The sequence below is a fragment of the Centrocercus urophasianus genome, unplaced genomic scaffold, assembly GCF_019232065.1.
Source record: "Centrocercus urophasianus isolate 14NV4802_14NV808 unplaced genomic scaffold, USGS_Curo_1.0 seq_22, whole genome shotgun sequence".
NCBI classification, from domain to species: domain Eukaryota; kingdom Metazoa; phylum Chordata; class Aves; order Galliformes; family Phasianidae; genus Centrocercus; species Centrocercus urophasianus.
Window position 1 is genome coordinate 17,339,063 of NW_024884778.1, and position 21,335 is coordinate 17,360,397.

General features: G+C 43.7%; 1 protein-coding gene across 1 annotated transcript in view; it reads right to left on the reverse strand.

Annotated features, from left to right (window-relative positions):
* FANCD2 (FA complementation group D2) overlaps window positions 1-21,335 on the reverse strand; it is a 44,668-nt gene that overhangs the window by 19,113 nt on the left and 4,220 nt on the right. Inside the window, exons 6-25 of the mRNA XM_042823851.1 lie at window positions 21,175-21,238; window positions 19,961-20,013; window positions 18,490-18,565; window positions 17,637-17,761; window positions 14,686-14,773; window positions 14,173-14,277; window positions 13,016-13,116; window positions 12,073-12,181; window positions 11,693-11,728; window positions 11,162-11,305; window positions 10,047-10,181; window positions 8,555-8,686; window positions 6,444-6,551; window positions 5,429-5,538; window positions 3,971-4,031; window positions 3,359-3,484; window positions 2,418-2,491; window positions 2,175-2,315; window positions 920-1,020; window positions 508-623 (exon numbers count right to left, since the gene is read on the reverse strand). Coding sequence (XP_042679785.1) covers window positions 508-623; window positions 920-1,020; window positions 2,175-2,315; window positions 2,418-2,491; window positions 3,359-3,484; window positions 3,971-4,031; window positions 5,429-5,538; window positions 6,444-6,551; window positions 8,555-8,686; window positions 10,047-10,181; window positions 11,162-11,305; window positions 11,693-11,728; window positions 12,073-12,181; window positions 13,016-13,116; window positions 14,173-14,277; window positions 14,686-14,773; window positions 17,637-17,761; window positions 18,490-18,565; window positions 19,961-20,013; window positions 21,175-21,238 — 2,005 coding nt within the window. The remainder of the gene's footprint in view (window positions 1-507; window positions 624-919; window positions 1,021-2,174; window positions 2,316-2,417; window positions 2,492-3,358; window positions 3,485-3,970; window positions 4,032-5,428; window positions 5,539-6,443; window positions 6,552-8,554; window positions 8,687-10,046; window positions 10,182-11,161; window positions 11,306-11,692; window positions 11,729-12,072; window positions 12,182-13,015; window positions 13,117-14,172; window positions 14,278-14,685; window positions 14,774-17,636; window positions 17,762-18,489; window positions 18,566-19,960; window positions 20,014-21,174; window positions 21,239-21,335) is intronic.

Below are 21,335 nucleotides of genomic sequence, written 5' to 3' on the forward strand. Positions count from 1 at the left end.
ATGGGGCATCCACAGCCTCCTCGGGCAGCCTGTGCCAGTGCCATAATTCCAGTATCATAATTGACAATCCAAAAAGTGACTTATTTCCTCAACCTGCTGGCTACTCTCATGTTAGTACAACATGGACAGACTGACCTTTTTTCTTGTGCTTTCTCACCTACTAGGGCTACTACTATACCTCCTAGCTTAGAAATATATTTGAGGTTTACAGCAGACTCCTTGCAGCAACAAAACTGATTTTCAGAGACAAAACTAAGCCACAGAGTACAGGCTGCAACTGAGTAGCAGATGGAAAACTCACATGGCAAGGGAGTCCTTTACAGCCTCTGAGTCTCTAACAGCTATAATAATGAAGAGAAGAACACTGGAACATCTCCAGCATCTTGCTGGAGAATATTTCCAAAAGGCAAGGCTGTTCCTTGATTGCACTCCTGAAGCCTGAGGTTAGTGTGTGTAAATGCTACTCCTCAGGGCCACTCCAAAATAGGCAGGCAAGGCTCTACCCACCTCACGAAACCAGTTGAGCGCGTAGAACAGGAGCGAGCACAGAAATTCCCGTTCCTGCTTGGAGAGAGAATCCAGCTTCCCTTCCACCTCCAGGTCAGTCAGGTACAGAGGGCAACCTGGGACAGAATAAGCAGAGAACACGTTGGGCTGCATTTGCTGCCCATCCTCTCATCTTTGCATGGACCCTTCTCAAAACCTGTAACAATTCCAATGACTACCTGGAGCAAACTCCACCCGTTACTTGCTAGAAAAAGCAATTCTCTGCCCTGCCTCCCTTTACTTTATGGACAACAGAGCATCTCAGCCTCCATCATAAATTACAGATTCCTCCCTACAGATGCAGGAGGTCTTTGCAAATCTGTGACAGGAGCAAGTCAGCTGGATGGACTCTGTTCAAGGTTCACTCCCATACCCAGTAAGGCATCGATCTCCTCCAGGCTCCCATTGTTTTGTTCTCCAGTGTAGAGTCTGAGCAATCGGAAACAGGGCGATAGGCATATTGGTGATACTACCCTGGGGAAGGAGAAATAAAAAGATATAAATAAAAATACAGAGAAATGGAGTTGGTCCTCCTATGCTTTGTATCTCTCCAGAAAGCTTATTACTTTTCCCTGGCACACTGTGTCCTCCCCATGCCACCTAGCCTACTCCTTTGATTTTGTTCCTTGCAAGCCATAGCAGCACAAAGCAGAAATGCACCCCATGGTTACAAGAAATATATCATTTATCATCAATTTTCTGGGAAAGCACATGGGCACAGGAACAGCTGTACTGAATCAAAAACAGAGTCAGATTTATTTCCAGCAGAAACCAGATGAAAACTACAGGAGGAATGACAAGAATTTGTGTAAAATCTGTTTATCAGCAGTGGAGAAACCTTCTTGAATATTTGCTAGCATTCTACTTACTGCTCTCATACTGAGCAAGAAAAGTTACTGCTTTTACACTGATGTATGCAGGGGAACTAGGTGGTTTTTTTTATTTGCTATAGATTGATTCTATCTTTTTATTAAGCACAACTACAATCTCAACAAGACCTTCCAACAATAAATTATGCAGAATGTGAAGATGATGTTAAAAAAAAAGGCTTATTATTTGCAGTGCTGATGGCCCACTGTTTAAGTTATTTATTACACACTTCTTGTTTCATTCCCCAAGGACAAAGCCCTTGTTTCTTAGTCAAATTTCAGTTCTGGCTGCATGTTTGTGATCTTGCACATTTTTTTGTTGTCTAAGTCTTTACACAATTACACACACTAATTCCTTGCTGATTCTATTTGAGACTCATTGCTCAAAATACAAATTTTGCCACCTCAGAGTTGCCCATCCATCTCAATAAGGCATTTAATAACACAGTAACACTGGACTAAAGAGCTTCTATTCTCACATGATGGATGGAAAACAAAGTGGATGCAACATAACTTACTAAGACCACCAAAACAGCCTGAGTCAGAACAGGCTGCCAGGTCCCCATCAGATGTTTATGCCTCTAGACTTATCTGAACATGTCCAACAGCAGACAAGAAAAGAACACTGAAAACTGGCAAATCCTCTGCCCAGCTCCTCATCAAGCACTGAGGCAGCCAGGGCTGGGCACAGTGTACTGCATCAAATGAGAATATATTTCTCTTAACTGTAGTATAACTGCAAGGTAGATGTCAAAGTACCTTTTCCTTGGGTTACTCATTTCATCGGTGACCCTGCCAGGCTCACTCTGTGACACCAGTGGTAGGAGGTTAATGGCAATTGCTCCCTGAGTTTCATCTTCATCCAGATTATACAAGGACTTCACTGGGAACAAAAAGGAACTGCAAGAAAAGACAGACAAGCTCAGTTGAAAGGATCAAGTGTTTACACATCCAGTTCTCAGTAGCAGAAATATCACAAAGGTTAGCCAACGTTCATCATACCCATCCACCACAGGGCTGAGATCCACCACAAAGTCATTGGGAAAGTCCTCCACCAAACTCTTCCCAAACTTATCCTATGAAGAGAGAAAAAACCTGCTCAACAAATTGCTGCAGTGAAGCAAGCTGTGACAATTGCAGTAGAAAAAGCAGAAGACAAGGCCAAGCAAAAGGACCCTGGAACAGCCACAGCAGTGAAACCCACTGCTTGCAAGGACTGCCTTTAGAGAGACAGCTAGGACACACTGCCAAGCATACACAGCCAGTCCCAAGAAGAACTTAACCTGTATCAGCCTAGCTAAGAGAAAGAAAAAAAACCACTTTCAAGATGAATGCTTTTCCTCCAGGGAGCACTCAGTTGGATGCCAGGAGTGACTGGCTTTTCTAGCCTAGCCAGTCCTGTTTGAAAGCACAGCTCCTCTTCTATACAACCAGTTGTTGCAAAGGGCACAGTGATTCCAGCAAGAAAGAGAGAAGAGCCCCTGCTCTTCCAATTACCACAGATCTTCACTGTGGCTCCTCCAGGTCCTTTGGTGTCAGACAGCCTTAACTGTCTGACCAGAAGCCAATTCTGATAAGAAGTTTAAAGCTCTTCCAGGCTCTACCTTGTTTATGGATATGAAAAGCCTGCTCTGAAGTGTCTATTTATTTCCTTTAAAAGTCTTCCCTCCTTCCTGCTGTCAGGTGAAAGTTCACATATAGGAAGCTGTTAAAGCATAACAGGGAATCTGTCCAAACAAACAAAAAAAAGCTCCAAAAAAACCCCCAGAAAGATGAAGGAGTAGTTTGTATCTCCTCAATCTCTTACAGGAACCTTAGCATGCCTACAGTAAAGAAACAGTTCTCAAGCTGGAGTAGAATCCACTGCCCTGTCCATACTTCAAAATATCACTTTTCTGAAGAATACATTTCAGTGATTAAGTTCAAAATACTGCGGAACATACCAAGAGCTGCAGGTCCAAATTTCCCTTCTGCTTCTCGATCAAATTGGCAAGTTCATCATAGTAGAGAGCCAAGATCTCTGGTGTTTGCTCACAGCAGAAGCCAACAAGGTCCAGCAGTGTAGAAAGCTGAAGGGGGAGAACAGTTTGTAGAACAGGTAAACAGACCCAACTAAAGCTTTTACCTTAATTTCTCCTTTTTGCATTTATTTATCCTGAGGCATGACCTTCAGCTCCAGGGTGACAGCCTGTGGTGGCTAGTTTTGCAGAGATGCAGCTTATAGAAGGTCTTTCAAGGACCTAGCACTGCTCCACCATGGGACAACACAAAAGAGATCGTCCTGTTTCTTTGTGTCTGAAATAATATCTGGATAGAAGACTTTCACTAGATGCCTGCAGCACTGCATGAGTGCTACCTTAACAGGGTGCTCCCAAACAATTTTTAATAGATTCTTGGCTCTGTAGTTAATGTACAGGCATCTCAAGTATTAATGTACAAGCATCTGAGTAAAGCTGACTGTCAGACCCGTAGTGCTTCACCTGAAGATCTTCCTGCTGACCACATCCTCTCTCTGCCCCACACTGCCCCAGAATGCACCCATTCTTGGCACCCACCTGCCCATCATACTCGATGCTCAGCTCAGGTCTCTCCAGCGAACCACCGTCTGCTTCATTTCTGAAAGCAATTGATAACCTCACTTTTGTGACACAGCACTTAAGAGATGGCAAAACCCGTCACACAGAGAAATTCAGTGGAGAATTACACATGAAAAAAGACACATTTTGTAACAGTACTGGAGAAACACCTGCTGCTGTTTTACTCCTTTGGGTCAAGACTCAACATCATCTTCAAGATCACACCTTTTCTGACCTCTAGTCACTCACCTTCCTGAAGGCCATGTAGCCTCACCTCACAAGCCTAACATCTGCTATATCTGGTACATGATGCCAACTACTCAAATACCTGCTGCTTACTTGCAAGGCTCAGAAGGGTAGTTTTTTTCCTTTAATAAGGAAGGAGGCTTTAGAGCTTGCCTCCTTCAAAGTGTTTCAGATGAAATCAGGTAGGATGCTAGTAAGGTAGAGACCCAACATACTACCAAGATATTTCTCAAGTGCCAGCAGATACATTTTCCCAAAACACTTGGTCAGACTTGGACTGGGAAGGAATACCTTTATAGGTCAAACAACCAAGTTCCTCAGGGATTCAAAGCTTTTTTTGAGACATGGAACACACTCCCACCTGCTGGAGTCATCTGTGTGCATTTTACCTGGCAAGTTCCTTGCTACTGAGGGATGCTTGATGTGCTGATGCCTCCATTCTTGTGTTCTTCTTTTTTGTCTGTAGTCTGCATTTGAGGATTTTCTAAACCTCTTCTTGAAATAACTATTTTATCTCGTCCTGCTTAGACTTAGGCCAGTGCAAGTCAGTGCTATGGGAGCAACCGTAAGGAAGCCCACTAACCCAGGGCCTACAGTTGGGCTTTTCCCTTCATGTAATAAACAGCAAAAGCATTTCATTAAGAAGTGAAAAATCAGCAAGCTACACCATATTTCCAAACACAGCTCAAAAGTTTCTAGCCTAAGCTCTTCAATCTTTCTTGCAGTTCTTACCAGGAGTTTGCCTGGCTCTTCAACACTGTTTATAAATTATTTATGCAGTACACTGGAAGCTGTCAATACCTAGCATTTCTTCTTACTTCTCCATTATATTTCTGTGCATTCAAACAGGGTACATTAGACTATTCAGCCTTAGTTTTACAGGCTGATCATTCAGTCCACCACTCAGTCCAGTATTCAATTTATTTTCCCCAAGTGTTAGGTCCTGCTAGTGCTACTCGAGGCCTTCATGTATAAGCACTAACAAGAAATTCAGTGGATGCCTTCAGGATTTGCAGCAAACAGCAGTACTAAGCAGTCAGCAACACCAAATGTTGCAGTTTGCAGGTAAGAGTTCAGTTACTGGCTCTGACCAAGATGTGCCTGCACTAGAAGGCAATGCCTTCCTGCCACCTTTCCTACTCCAGGTTGTCTTAAATCATACTGAATTCACCTCTGTACATTTTCTCTCACCTTTTTAATGCCACGCTGCCCATCATGGCAACAGAACTGATAATCCCCATCTGTTTGTGGTTGGGAACAGAGCTGGAGAGCCACTTCCTGATCACCATGTGCATATCATCCTAAGAAGAAAGACACAGCCTGTGTCATTACAGAGCATCTGTGCACACCGCTCTGTCCTGTCAGCATCTTCACCTGATGTCGTCTCCAAAGGCTGCACAGAGATGGTTGATTGAGATTACAGCTCTGTAGACTGAATGTACATCCTGTGACTTCGTTTGCAATTAACATAATTGTCAGAACTGTAGGTAAGGTTGCAAATAGCATTGTAAGTGCTTTGGCTTTGCTCCAATTACTATACAGTCTAGATTTTTTCTGTAGTTAAGAATACATATTAAAACTTAGTATATATTCCTTCAGTTCTCCACACACACTGCAGCTGCCCTCCAAAATACAGCCAGCTGAAAGAGGCTCAGGGGTGGAGTGGTTTCTGATGAGTGTCTGTCATATCTGATCTACAAACATTAAGAACTTGGATCAAGATAAGTGTCTTGGAGAAAGGAGCTGAACTGTGCTTTCTGAATGCTTCCAATTGATGGAGAAACAAAGCTTGAGAAAGAAATGCTAAATTTACACTTTTGCACATCTCCAGGGCTCAACTGGGCAAAATCACAGCCAACCTGATCTCGTGCTGGCAACGGACTCTCTGTAACTGAGAGGTTAGATCAGGAACTGGTCTCCTTCCACCAACATTTCTATCAATCTATCCTTTCTAGATGTGAAAGAAGAGGGCGCTTCCAGGAAAGCCAGGAGATGTACAGACTCTGTGGAGAGCACTTCCTGTGCAGGACAGCAAAGTCTGGAGCTGCAGCTCAGCTTGCAGGTGTGGAGAAGGGTATTAAGCTAAAGGACACCCTCACACTACTTGCTGGTCATAAATGAGCTACTATTCGTGCAATACCCGAACTTAGCCTAGCTAAAAGAACCATGGTACAGCTGAACTCCTTTCTGTTGTGTCCCTGCTTACCTGAATATAACTTCCTTCTTGTCTCTGGCTGAACGCTAATGTGCTGAGAATGTAGAAGAGCTTCCGGATCTGGCATGGATTCAGTTTCTGCATAGAGTCTAAAATGGTCTGTAAGAGAGAAGCCACAAACTAACTCAGATACATCAAGAAATCCTTTCAAAATTCCAACAACTGTCAGCCAAAGAGCAGCCAATTACCTTTATCTTTTTTGTACATGTAGGAAAAATCTACTTTGAAACAAACACAAATGCAGAGCTACTGGTCTGCCCTTAATTCTTGCAGTTTGCTGTACTGGAAGCTGAATGAGGAGAACAACCTGGCTCCTACAAGCATTTTGGAGTGCTGCAATCCCACCAGCGGCAGCTATTTAAGCTTCTATCATGGATTTTCTCAGTGCTCAAAGTATTTGAGACAAACAAGTGAATTTGCTGATATTTCCAACACAAACCCTGTAATAACAGCCAGGCCTTTAAGAATTCAGGGGAGACACCATCTGTGCTGAATGGCGCCCTCAGGATATTTCTTGTTCTGAGTATTTCAGTGAAAGCAATCCAACTGCTGCCCACAGCACTGCTGGCTTTTCTGCTACTGACACAGTACTTTGCTAGCATTATTTTCATCCTACAACTGGCCAACCTTGAGCAGGATTTAGAACAAGGCACTGAGTGTGACAGGGGCAACTGCAGGATCAGTTACCCGCTTTCTGCCATTCCCAAGAAAACTCATCCAGTTTGAACACTAAAAAAGTAGTTTGAGGAGATCTGTAGATGTGTTGGTAGGCTAAAAAGGCTCCAACTCTGTGTGGAACCTGCTGGCCATCTGCAGCCTTGCCAATCTTTTCACAGATAGCTGGCTACTGCCTCTACCACCTCTGAGAAGCACATCAAACACAGTGTACTGCAGGGCTCCAAGGTGTGGCCAGAACATTTATTAATGCTTGCCATCCAGAAGCTTTGGTAATGCATCGAAGATTAGTCCACAGAAACCATAACCTGTAAATATCCTGCCAAGATAAGAATGTGCAAACAAGGTCAGGAGGTCAGCGGGTCTCAGCTGAAGGCTGTGAGCAAGTGCTCCCACCACACTTGTGACAAAGCATTCCACGAAGTGGAAGAAATCTATGCTGTCTCTTTCAAGGACCACTTTCAACCTTGATCCCCCAGCACATCCCAGCTCTGCCAGAAAGAAGCGAGTCCCATTTCTCCTTTTTATGGATTAAACATGACAGACTGCATACAAATTCTTATAGCAGACCTTCACATCCTCCCTTGGAGCATGTTTTAAAACGTTGACATGTATCTAACAATCCAGCAACCAAGAAGTGAAAAGTACTCCACCTCCCTACAGTGGGTGCTTAAACTACAGAACTCACTGCCACCAAGTGGGCAAACACAAAAATACGTGGGTGGGAAAATGCACACAGCCACCACTCCTCAAGGGGAAACACAGGGTCCTTGAAGTACAAATCACTGCAGGAGGAAGCTCAAGCAGAATCATGCTACATGCTTGCCTTGCTATTTCGCTCCCCTCATACTCTCCACTTCTATTGCCTCTGGAACGTGGCAGTTGTGCAGGTCTGACTCTGCTAATCATTATTACCAGTCAAGAATTCACTACTGCTTTTCTCCCTATTGAGTACTTTCTTTTAAGTTTTAGGAAAGTCTTTTCCTATTCTTGCTAGGAGCTTTGTTTTATGATTCAAAATACTGGCTAAGTGTTGCCAATCTTCCAGCATAGTAGAAGAGGAAGTCCACAAAGGCAGCAGGTTTTTGCCAAAGATTTGGAATAGCTGATATTAATAAAGATATATAAATAAATCATTTTCCTTCTGTCCACAGATGTCATTCCATCCCTGCAACACACACGTTCTCCATTTACAGGGAAGAGTAACTTCTTTTTCTAGTGTAATTTCCACTTCCAGAAATTCACAGTCCAGCTCACATCTTCACAAAAAGTTCCTTTTCATCCTGACCACTGCATTTCTCAGAACAGCTTTACAGATACAGCTTGTTTTATTAAGGATATTTCTGAAGCACACTGACCTATTCTGGATCTGGGACAAAGCTGGGAAAGGATCCTGAGATGCAGTTTGCCCACAGATCTGCACGTACCTTCACGAAGGTGGCGTAGCGCAGCAGCAGGGACGTGTGTAGGATCACCAGATCAGTGAGCACATCCAGAGAAATATCCAGCTCTGTTTCATTTCCACTGCATACATGAGTGACCAAAGCACATACAACCTCCTAAGGAAAGACCCCCAAGAGAATCTGCAATGAAATGTCGGTGGAAAAATGCCTGCCCTTGTTCTGCTGTTGTTATGTTCTACTCCCATAAATATACGGATTGAGTGCAGAAAACCATCTTGAAACTCAGCCCTATAATTCTAACTTTCTTCTCAGTTCATTTTCTAATTCCAGATAGTCACAATGTTGGCCTTCACCTTCAGCCTGAATTTTATTCAGTTTACAAAGAGCTTTTGGAAGATTTTCTTCACCACTTTCCTCCTGCCTGCGTGCTACCAGCCCTGCAGCTTGTGCTCTCAGCTACCACTTAAGACAATAAAAACCCACATTATTTGCACATGCACACAGAATGTTGCACCTTATCCAGGAAAGCATTGCCTCTAACTACACCATCCAGTGTCTCAACTCTCTTTATCAACAGCTGTTCAAAAGGAAATTTTCATTTTAAAAATCTTTTTGTTGGCTTTACTTCAGCTGGCTTCCAGACACTCTTGTCTCTGCAATCTCATCCTCTGTGGGGTTCTGGGACTTCCCTACATCACCAGCTGCTAACACAGCCAACCTCTTTGGAAATTCATAGCATTTCAAACTATTGCTAAACTTACTGCAGACAGCATTGCATGTCTCAAGCTTTTCTCAGCTGGTTAAGTTTGCTGTACCAAGTAAATATAGATGCAAGGTCACAACCAGCCTTAATTGCAAACATTCTGTGTCCAAAAAGTGCGAATATATTCAAAAGAATTTGCAGAGCTGTCTTTGGTCCCCAGATTTCCTTATTCTCACACTCAAAGTCTGGCCTGCAGTTATTTCAGAGTATGCAAAAGAAGTCCAAGCTGGTCAGAGCTCTGAGGGGAAGCTGTGTGTTTTCAACACAGTAAGTTCTCCAAGGAAAGTATTTCAATATGAATTGTGTGTGGCTTTTTTTTTTTTTTTTCCTTTCTTTTAAAACAGAGGAGACTCAAAGTGATGAACACAGAATAGAAATAAGAATTTATGAGCAAATTTTCTCTGTGACCCTGAAGCTCAGTCCAGCTTTCAGCTCAGTAAAAACGTTTGCTTCTTGACCTGCAAAAAAGAACAGCATAGTCCCCCCTGCTCCATATGTGGAGTGTTTTTGTTTTTTGTTTTATTGTTTTGTCACTTCTGAGACCTGCCTACTTGCTCCCTTTTCCTCTTAGCAGTCTCTGTGACTCAGTTCCTACCAGAGCTGTGATCTTCTTCTTGGCTTATTCTATAGCAGAGATTTCTCTCAAAGGCTTCCGGTTGCCCGAAATCCCCTCCTCTGAAGGATGAAGGCACACACCCTCCAACAAAGTGCAAGCACACGAAAATGAAACAAATGCCATCTATCCCACTGTACCTGCTGGCAGTAAGAGTCAAAGACTGCAAAAGCTTGTTTGTACAAGCAGCTGCCAAAGGAGACCACAGCTGGGTGTGCAGAGTGCAGAAACGTCTGGGCAAGCGATAGAATTGAAGGGAAGAAATCCTTGATGACCTGAAAAATAGAAATATAATACAACGTGCTGCAGCTCATCTCAAAAGCTTTGTCTAGATCAGTAGATTTTTTCCAGGCTGTCCAGTCCAGCAGAAGTGGGCAACAAGAGCAGATAAGGCAGACCAGAATGGCTTTCTCTAACCTGGCCCACACAAAGAATTTTCAGATGGGTTACGCCAGGCTGCAGGGCTCACAGCAGAGAATCCCTCATCAGTGACACCACGGGAAGTCGCTTCACAGCAGTGCACCACAGATTAAAAGGCACGGGGCAGACATGCTCTTGGCACTACTGTGACAGAAGTACTGTTACATCAATCTGAAACATAAATTTGATTTCTGTGAGTGAAGTTAGCTTAATCTCTTAAAGCAGCTTTGAACAAGCTCTCACTCACGTAAAGTGGCCTAATTAACTTCTTCTGGAAGGGCTGTTCAGCTAAAATTGAATTAAAAGCAGTTACATTCAGAATAAATGGAATAGAAGTCCCCGCTTGTGTTACTGACATAGGTTACTTTAAATTCATAAGTGTTTTTCACCCGTTCCCCCTGCTCCTGCACTGTATTGCTTTTCAGTTTTGAAAACTCTGATCAGTTTTTCAGATATTTTCTTCTTTCTCACAGTATTAGGCAAACACATGCCATACACAGACACACATACACATAGATACAAAAAACAGCACGCAGAAAATGATATATAAATGTACTGACTCCTAAAAACACAGTGGGAGACAACAGCAAGTCAGGAACATGCAGTGGAGACCTGAGGTTTATCACAAAGGCTGAGGGGTTTTGCACCAAAATAAAGAAAAACTGCTCTCTTCTTAAAGGACAGACAACTACGACAGAGGAGAAATGCCCTGCGAGACTGAGCAGTGACCAAGAAACTCTGAACTATACATAATGCAGCACAGGGTTAAATCATCATCTGACAGGACATTTGAGGGATGAAGAAGGGAGAGTCCCAACACAGAATCAGCACTGACCATGGAATGATTTTGGAAAGCATTCTGCACCAGCTGCTCTGGCATGCAGCCCAGGCGAATCTTGCTCCTCAATACCTTCTCAGTTTGCTTCCTGTTCTTGCTGTTTGTAGAATGGATTAGCAGCAAAATGATCAGATCCAGAACCTTTAGGAAGAAACAGCTGTTAATCATTATGCTGAAAAGGCATGAAACATGCCAGACAGCTACATGCTTTGAAATCAAAACTGAGAAGAAAATCAAGAGCTCAAAAAGCCCCTGACAGCCACAATTACAGCAGAACTCTCATCATTCCGACAGGAGAGATCTCAACTCCATCTCCTGATGCATGGAAGGGATGAATTAAAGAGTAATAACAAAACGAATGGCTGTTACAGTGGCAGTAAGTCAGACACCAACAGAACCACCCAGCCAACATCACTGGTGGTTTCTACTCTGATTAGAAAGAGCTCTCCATCTGTGCCCATAGAGAGAGTTATGAGAACCACCAGAAAAGGACACTCACAAAGAAAAGCACAGAGTCAGAAGTATTACCTTGTGGTCAGATACAGACGTGCAGTTCTCAATAGCCTAAGAGCAAAAAACAAAAACCAAAAATGAAGAAAGCTGTTAGGTTACAGCACAGTACTGTATGTTAAAACCATGAGTGTTACATGAAGACAAATGTATGAGAAAAGGCATACACCAAAGCACTTCTCTGCAACAGGTCAGCTATCCAAACCAGCAAATTCAGAAGGCAGTCAAAAGAAGGCATGAGAATTCAGCATGGATATTTTCAAACAGCACTGGTCTTGCAAAAAACTAAAGTTCTGGAAATGAATGAAATCTCTATCAGTAACTATCAGAGCTAACATTCACTTCTTTATATTTGACTAAATTACGTGAGGAAACGAGGTCTGACAGCTGCATCTTACCTTAATCCAAGCTTCAGAGACATCTTTTTGGAATCTTACAGCTAGCTTGATCACATCAAAAAGCACCTTCACACAGTTCTGGCTGGTGGTCATTTGGCTCATGGAAGAACTGTTAACGACCAGAAAAGATGACTCAGCCATTGTAGATACTGTAGTGAAAGGGACAAGGCAGCCTAGCAGTCACAGCAGTTATGAAAAGCAGCAATCCTGTAGGAGGAATGCTTTGGTAAGGGCAGGGAGGTTCACAACAGGGTGGAAGCAGGCAGTGCAGGACCGAAGACATACTTAGGGGGAACCTAAAGATCAACTTGCAGCAAACACCTCCATTACAAATGGGGCCATGTGCCCTCATGCAGGTGTGGATGCAGACGGCCTCTTGCCTTCTCTCTGACTTTAGTGAAAGGATGTAAGCTATGCACAGGGCACTGTTAACACACCAGATAAGTGCAGAAAGACAAAAGAAAAAAGATGAGGGTTAGGGATAAGGTGGGAGAGCTGCTGACTTAAGGTGAACATTTCTGCTTTACAATGAAACACGCCAGTATATTGTCTGTGGAGTCTGAGCACTAGAAGGGGGTTCACAGAACGGCAGTGAGTTGCTCAGAATAAGAAAATAAATCCCAGCTGCCAAATCAGCCTCTGAAGCTGACAAGAACGAAGGACAGATTTTGTTTCCCAGTAGATTTATTCTGATAGCTGAATTTTTCCCTCAAACCAGGACAGCTCCTCAACCTTCATCCAACCAACAAGCACTGTGGGGGAAGCTCGTTGGACAAGGACTGATAACGCGCTGTGTGAGCACCAAGGAAGGAACAGCAGTGTCAGCACCTTCACTTAGGACAAATTAGAATGAATGTAAGTAGGTGCATCTCTCAGAGCAGATAAAGAAGAGATGAAGGCCTCGTGTACCATCTCATCACTGCAGAATGACAGGAATAGTTACCTGGCCTGAGCTTGGCTTTTAAGCTTTCTCTGGGAGCCTAGCATCTGCAGTGGCAGAACGCACGATGACAGATCCAAGCTCTTACGAAGATCAGAAATCACCTGTAACACACAGATCCTTGCACAAACCTTCTGACACATGAGGGGGGAACGAAAAAGACTAAGGAAAATTTAAATTAAAATCCCCCAGAATAGCCCTAGAATTACAAATCCAATACTCACTTATTTGTGATGATATCTAAACATTTAGCTGTGTTCAATTATTTTTTTTTCTTTTTTTAATTACTTCATGAAATTAAGATGGCGTAAGTGCATGCAGGCAGAAAGCAGAAAAGGATTTCTTAAGTTACCCCATGAAGTTTCCATTGTATTCATGACATGCTGCCTTTAACTAATTTTATCTTGTTTAGCAGCAGGACAGGATATGAAATAGCCACAGGAATTGTGGGCTGTCAAACCACAGATCAGCACAAGATAGGTCGCGTGTTATAGGCATACATTTTTCACAGTGATCTCCCTTGAAGATCTGGGCAGATCAGAAACCATATCTGACTTCTCCTGAGGTTTCCTCAAAGAATGATAAAAACCCACGTTCAATCATTCAGCAAGGTTGGCTCAACCAAGGAGTCTTACAAGGGGGGATGAGAACAGCCCTCCAAACACAGAAACATTCCAAAAAGGATGGTTCTTAAAGGAGCTTTTAGAACAGAATTTGGTGGAGGAAACAAGAAGAGAATTACCAAGTTACAATCCCTGCTCTTTTGAACAAGTTAGGAGTTTAGAACCCTTAAAAGTTCTAATGAGTGCAAATTCTAAGACATAATTCAAAGGCTTAAATTTGCCTCAAAGAGTTTTTCAGTCTAGGAGCTTAACATAATTTCACAACATTGACAACGAAAAGAAAATTACAAGTTCTAAAAACAAATGAGAAAAACCTGCTAGCAGAAAGGGGTAGATTTCAATTTCATGCCTCAAAGCATAACCAAATCCATGTCAAAGGACAGCTGCTTTCCACACATGCTTTGATCCTTGACAATACTAAGATTTTACTTGGAACTATTAAAGCATGCACCTTTGTGTGTTGAACGAACAGCCTCTTTGAAAACCTGCACTGGGGTATAAAACTTATTGGTCTTTAGTACAGGGAGAGCTCCGTACCTCTACAGCATCTGCAGCCTTGACATCATGCAGGATGAATTTTACGACCACAGGCAAATCCTCCAGTTTCACAGAAGGCACAATGCTCATGGCACACTGCCGCACCTGAGGGGAGAGCAACAGGGGTTGGCTGCAGTCACACGGCTCACAGAGATACAGAGCAGGCGCTGGGAGGGATCTCTGGAGGACTCGGATGCAGCCTTCTGCTCAGAGCAGGAATATCACCGTTACCAGATCAGACTAGCCTCAGCTTTGCTGAACCTTGAGGATCTTCAGACAGGACACAACCATTCCCCCCTCCTGATGCTACCTCTCATAGTCCATGTCAGTGCTGTAGACCCCAACCCATTTTCCAAGTGTCCGACCTGAACCCCCAGGCTGTAATTTGTGGCCATTGCTCCTTATCGTATCACCTGGCACCTCCAGGAAGGGCTTGGCACCATCATTTTTAACTAGCTTACGAAAGGGAAGAGCCTAGAAGAGTTTGCTTTACCACCCAGTAGAAGCTCTTACCTCAGCCAGAAGTTCTGCATCAAGATCCAAACGAGAAAGAGCATCCAGAATTGGAACTGTGAGTCGTCTGCCTTGTTTTAGTAAGCAGCTGATGTGCAAGGAAAGGAAAACAAATCACCCTCTTAATATAAAGCAGGAATTCATGTTTAATAAACTGCAGGATTCTAGTCGTTTCTGTGTTCACCACAAAACATACACCACTGACTTTATAGAAACCTTGCTCCCTAAATTATCACTCTCTGAACACAATGAATTACAATTCTGTGGGTGTTGGTGTGGAGCTGATATGATGACTGTACCTTTTTTCAACACTGGAATAACTGGGAGCATGGAGAAAAGCCTGGCAGGAACCTCAAGCAAACACCTGAAATTCGGTAGGTCCTGGTTTCATTATAAACAGGAAAAAAAAAAGGGGGGGAGATTGCTGGTGTATTACTTAACCTGACTTTATACCTAAGGGAGAATGTGCTGCCACTGCCTTGCCTTTAACAAAGGACCTTTACAAGCCACTGGAGGGCTCTAAGCCCCAGATATTAGCAGGTGTACAAGAAACAGGGAAGACTGAGTAAAGAGAAAACCTTGAGAGGGACGTTTTGGCAAAGCTGGGAAGGGAACACATCCTCTGCTTCACCAGGAGTGGAGAAGGTGAGGAATGGAAGGACAGTTCAGCAAACAATCCATCAAGTCAGAGCTGTAATAGGTGCCTCTGCCATAAAAGATTCCTTGAAAGGGCCTTTTGGCTTTCCCTGCAGTACTCTTGAGTCAGACTCCAGCCAGCTCTTCCACAGTTTCCTCCCCAATGCTCCACACAGCAGCAGTGTGCAGCACAGCTCTGTTCTCAGGTACACAGCTGGGGCTTTACTTGGACCCCATTAAACCTGAGAACCCTGTGCTGACCAGGTACCAAGATGGCAACGTAGAGGCTGTTAAGACAGAAGGCAAGTTTCCAGTCCTGATGTTTCTGCTCTGTTTTCTGATTTGCCATCTACAGCTGTTTCTTGCTTTACGTGCATGTTTTGGACAATGCTTTGTTAGCAAAGATGTTCTGTGAAGCCTTGAAAGACACCTGCTTTGCTAAACACTGCAGTCACACCTCTGTCCCTGGTCTGGTTTCCAGCAAGCAGAAGTTTAGCAACTTACTGAACAAGGGACAGTAGCTGTGCTTAAACAGCATTGTGGACTTCATTTTCCTGGAATTCACGTAATCATTCTTGGCTGCCATCTAAGTTTCTTATAAACTTTCTCAATTCAAGTGAAACTATTAATAATGTGAGGTGAAAAATTAATCTTTCTGCTTCTTGAATGCTCCCTAGTTTGTTGTGACAAACACTGAGTACTTTCCCACACCAGACATGGGTAGGGGCTACTGAGAATACACAAATAAGTGTCTTGCTGCTAGCCTTTAGATTCTCAACTTTGCAAAAATACAAATAGAGATACAGAAGCCTGAGAGTACAGGAAACAGGATGTACTTGACAGGGGCAGGCTGAAGTAACAACTAGCAGAGTGAAATGATAATTGGTACAGGCATAAATGCAAGTGAACTGTGTAATGACCAGGATGAAAAACACTGGTGTGTGTAATTAAATCAGTATAAATATGGAAGAGACAGGTGTAAGGGACAGCATAAGCTGGCACTCTCTGGGAGGACCTCTCTTGATATTAGGTCATCCAGCTCTTCATGTCAGTAAATACATTTGAGAGAAGTGCATAAAATAATTAGAAGGTTCTGCTTTGTGAGCACATCTGTTTTGTTGTGCTTTGAGCTTTTTAAAAAGTAACAAAAGCAATGTTGACCCTTACTGTAGCATAACCCAAACCAAATCCAAAGCTGCCTCTAGTAATATCCGAATGACTGACCACAGACAGACTCCACTTAAGTGCTTATAACTTCTGCTGGATCGTTCACATCTTTGTAGGCAATATGGACAGTGGGATCAAGTGCACCCTTAGCAAGTTTGCAGATGACACCAAGCTGAGCGGTGCAGCTGACACGGCACAGGGAAGGGATGCCATCCAGAGGGACCTGGACAGGCTTGAGGGATGGGCCCAAGCCAACCTCATCAAGTTCAACAAGGCCAAGTGCAAGGTCCTGCATGTGGGCTGGGGTAATCCCAAGCACAGATACAGGTTGGGCAGAGAGCAGCCCTGAGAAGAGGGATTTGGGTGTCTCAATTGATAGAAAACTCAAATCAAGCCAGTAATGCATGCTTGCAGCCCAGAAGACCAACTGTATCCTGGGTCGCATCAAGAGAAACATGACCAGCAGGTCAAAGAAGCTGATTTTCGGCCCCTATACTCTCATGAGATCCCACCAGGAGTACTGCATCCAGTACTGGCCCCCAGCACAAGAAGGACATGGAGCTGATGGAGCAGGTGCAGAGAAGGGCCACAGAGACATCAGATGGCTGCAGCACCTCCCCAACAAGACAGGCTGAGAGAGCTGGGGCTGTTCAGCCTGGAGAAGAGAAGGCTCCAGGGAGACCTTATAGCAGCCTTCCAGGACCTGAAGGGGGCCTACAGGAAAGCTGGAGAGGGACTTTTTAATATAAGGGCACATAGTGACAGGGTGATGGAAAATGGCTTTAAACTGGATATTAAGAATAAATGTTTTACTGTGAGAGAGTGGTGAGACACTGGAACAGGTTGCCAGAGAGGTTGTTGAGATGCCCCCTCCCTGGAAGCATTCAAGGCCAGGCTGGGTGGGGCTGTGAGAAACCTGGGCTAAAGGATGCGTCCCTACCAACAGCATGGGGTTGGAACTACATGATCTTAAAGGCCCCTTCTATGACTCTATCATCAGTCTGTGCTACACTCACTGAAGAACTTAATGTTTTAGATCATGTAGAAAACATCCTGTTGCCATGCAGCTTTAGTCAGTCCTTGTGCAACCTACATTCATACTTTTTTTTTCTATTCAAGAAAGAAGAGGGGAAAAAACAGAACTGTACCTCAACTCTCTGGCAACTTCATTTTGCTGGGAATCCTCCAGGATCTCAGGTAAACTGGTGATAATATCATGCTGGATTGGTACAGGAGACACACTAAGCATCTCCATTAACTTCTTGACAAGATCCTGCAGAGAAGAGAATCGCTTGTAAAAATGGGTGAGTCTTACCACTAGCAAGTGGTTACTTAGAATGACAACATTATTATGCACAAGCCATTCATTTGGATTTTTGCTAACTGTCCCTTCACTCATTGTCCTGCTGGAGCAGGGAATCGTAGTATAGACTTTCAGGAACAACAGCATTTTTACAAGTAGAACTTGAATGTCTTGCTGAGGGAAGGAAACTGGGAAACCCAACAGCAAGCTTTCCAGAGTCTAGCATGAATTCCTAGTTCTCTTCATTCTGGGACTCTCCTTAGCAACAGCCCTTTAATACACAGTAATTCACAGAGGCTGCTGATATAGAAAGGGAAAGAAGGAAAGGAACCACCAGAGCCAGAACAGAGAATCCATCCCCAGATGCTGGCAAGCATCCAGTATCTCTTGTTAAAATTAAATAAGACACTGTAACTTTCTGCCAGAAACTGCTTCAGAATGCGGATAGGTATGTATAGATACAAATTTTTTAAGAAAATACAAAAAAGAAGAGTTACAGCAAGAGAAGAAGAAAATAAAAGGGGACATTCAGAAGTTACAGAAGGAAAGAACACGAACAAGAATTAAATTTCATTGAGTATTGAGTGTGAATATGGAAACACCTGTTTGCATTAGGATCAACACTGCCCTCAGCCCACCTGAGAGGTGATCAGACCTTAAGTAGAAAAGCACACAGGGGCTGTGCCATCAGTACCCACCTGGCTGTCAAGACTGTCGAGCCATTTAAACTGATTGACAATGAGCCGAGGGAAGTTTGTCCCAAAGGTGCCCACACTAAACGACAGAAGTGAAGCACAGCTGAGTCAGATCCACACACAGACTGGAAGGCTTTGCTGCTGGTCAGCAAAACCACGCAATGAAAGTCACATCAGCCAACTATTCAAATCCCATTGTGAAAATATAAAAGGAGAGCTTGTAGCACCGTGAAGGAGCCCTGCCTCTCACTGCACACACAGATAAGGGATTCTACAGCCTGTCTCAAAACGCTACCGGCAACATCGTAGTTACAACACAAGCAGTGTGACCTCGCTTTGGATCTCCTGTGCTACCATGAGTGTGGCTATGCTGGCTTAGCCTAAATCTCCCCTGAGCCCAGCGTCCTTGTCCCCAGCTGCTGGCAGTTAGATGCATCTGGCTAAGCTGTAAGAAACAGAGCATACACAGAGCCATGTTATCCCTGAGCTTCCACTCAGTCTCCAACAAACAATTTCCCAAGGCAGAAGCTGGTGCCCAGTCCCTCGCCCCCACTATCCAGCAGTACATTTATCTGCAAGCAGTTTCCCCTTATCCCCTTTAAAAAAAAAAAAAATCAACAGGACCAACCACAGTTATTTCAGATCTCTACACACTGCAACTCAGAACCCTGCAGGGTTACACACTACTCCTGCAGTAGGTTAATAAATTGGATGCCCTCTGTCCATCAGGTGACATGAAAACCGTACCAGTCTCACAGGTTTCAGAGATGCTTTTATGTCAGTTTGGGCTGAAATTGCCCAATCAATTTGCAGTTACAGATTAATTGTAATGAATGTTGTTTCTTGTCCCACAGTTAAACAGGAAACTTCTATTGCTCTTCGCAGTCCACTTTAGATTTGATGATCATGAAAATTTGCTGCCATCAGCTGTTACCTCACTTTTCATTCCTTTTTTCCCCACTTACAGACATGCTGAACAACTCAGACCTCCACAGGATCTCCTCCTACTGCAAAATGTGCCACGATGTTCTCCATTCAAGAAAAAACAACAGATGCTTCTTCTGTTTTCCTCATTTCACTACAAACTGCATTCTTGAAAGGAGGTCTGCTTGCATCTAACAGCCACACAGAATTCTGTCAGCCACTTTCCCCTTGTTTAAATAACAGGATATCTCCCAGTCCCTCTGCTGAAATACTTCCAGTCTTGGTGCCAACAGCTAACAGAAGCATTGAATCATGGGGGGGGGGGATGTGTTTCACCTTCTATGAATTTGCCTTCTGCCACATGCACCCACCATTTTAAAGACATGGTACCCACAGATGATTTTACACATGGATGGATGATATCTTTAAATACAGCAGTGTTTTAAATATACATCCATGTAGGTAAATTTGAAACGACAATTAAACAGCTGGTGATTGTTCAAAATGAGGAAGTACATTTCAGGATAGAGGGAAAACAGTCTGTACTCACACATCAAAAAAGAATTCGGGGATCTTTTCCAACAGCAGCGTTACGACAGCAGGCTGTAAGAAAGGCAAAAGGACACTGTGAGGCTGATGACTTACTGCTTGTACCGTGGCACTGCTACCAAAGCTACCCTTTCACAGAAGGTGAAACATGCACAGAGCATAAGAGCATCAAAACAACAAGCAAAAACACTTCCTGTGTAAGACATCTCTTCCCCAGTGCCTGCCCTCGCTCTGTGGTGAGAGATCACACGTTCGACTCCACATGTGTTGATGCAGCTATTACACAACCCAGCAGAGCTGGCTGTTGACAGCAATGCTTTGAAACACACTCAGAACCAACCCACACTGTTTAAATCTCACCTCAGTGCATTTTGCTTCACTTGTGTGATTGGTTTTTAGTTCCCAGGAAAGCCAGTGCAGCTGCACCATAGGACTAAAAGCAGTTGTCTTTGGGGCCACGTTTGGGAAGGGAACAGACAAAAGGGGATCAAAAGAGAATGATGTGCCTTATTGCTGTGACATTTTTGTGTTAGGACCTCCACGTTTAGTTTCCCCTTTCTTTCCTTGTTAAACCACTTCTACATCTGCCACCAGCAACTGCAGGAAGCAGAGATGACAGATACGAGATCTAAGTGAACTGAGCTCCTTATACATCCAAGTAAGTCTTGGAAGGGCCTCTTCCTTCCATATTGTCTCCATGTAATACTTGTTTGGGGCTGTAATTCAAGCATTAAAGAGTTTCTTTTGGAAAGGAACTTTGGAGATCTTTGGTCCAAGCCTTTGCTCAAAACAGGGCTAACCATCGAGGCCAGACCAGGGACTTACCTGATCTTAAGCACCTCTAAGTTTTCTCAATATTCTCCAGAGAAGTGGTTCAATTCTATCAGAATTTCCCATGTTTAACTTGGCTGCCATCTCTCATCCTGCCCATTTACCTTTGAGAAGACTCTGGCTGTTTTCTCTGTGCCATGCAACTACATAGGTACAGACCACAAGGTCCCCTGACATCCTCCTCTTAAGAAACAAAGCCAGTTCCACCTCTCCTCGTGTGCCACGTGCTCCAGGCACACAGCATCTCCGTGTGCCAAAGGAAACAAGAAATGGGACACGATTCCAGCTGCATCCTCACCAGTTCTACTCAGCCACTACTTCCACGAGCAAAGGGTCCCTAAATAAATCAATACCACCATAAAGAGCAAACTAAGATGCACCCACCTGCAAGATCTTAATTCCAAGCAGCAGCTTGATGAGGCTTTCACAGTATGAGTGCACCAGAGTCCTGCAAGGTGAAAGATTCCACTGCAGTCATAAAAGCACATGAGGAGAGCAGACCACCTCTGCCTATTACTTCTTTTTTATTTTTCAAATCCACTTAT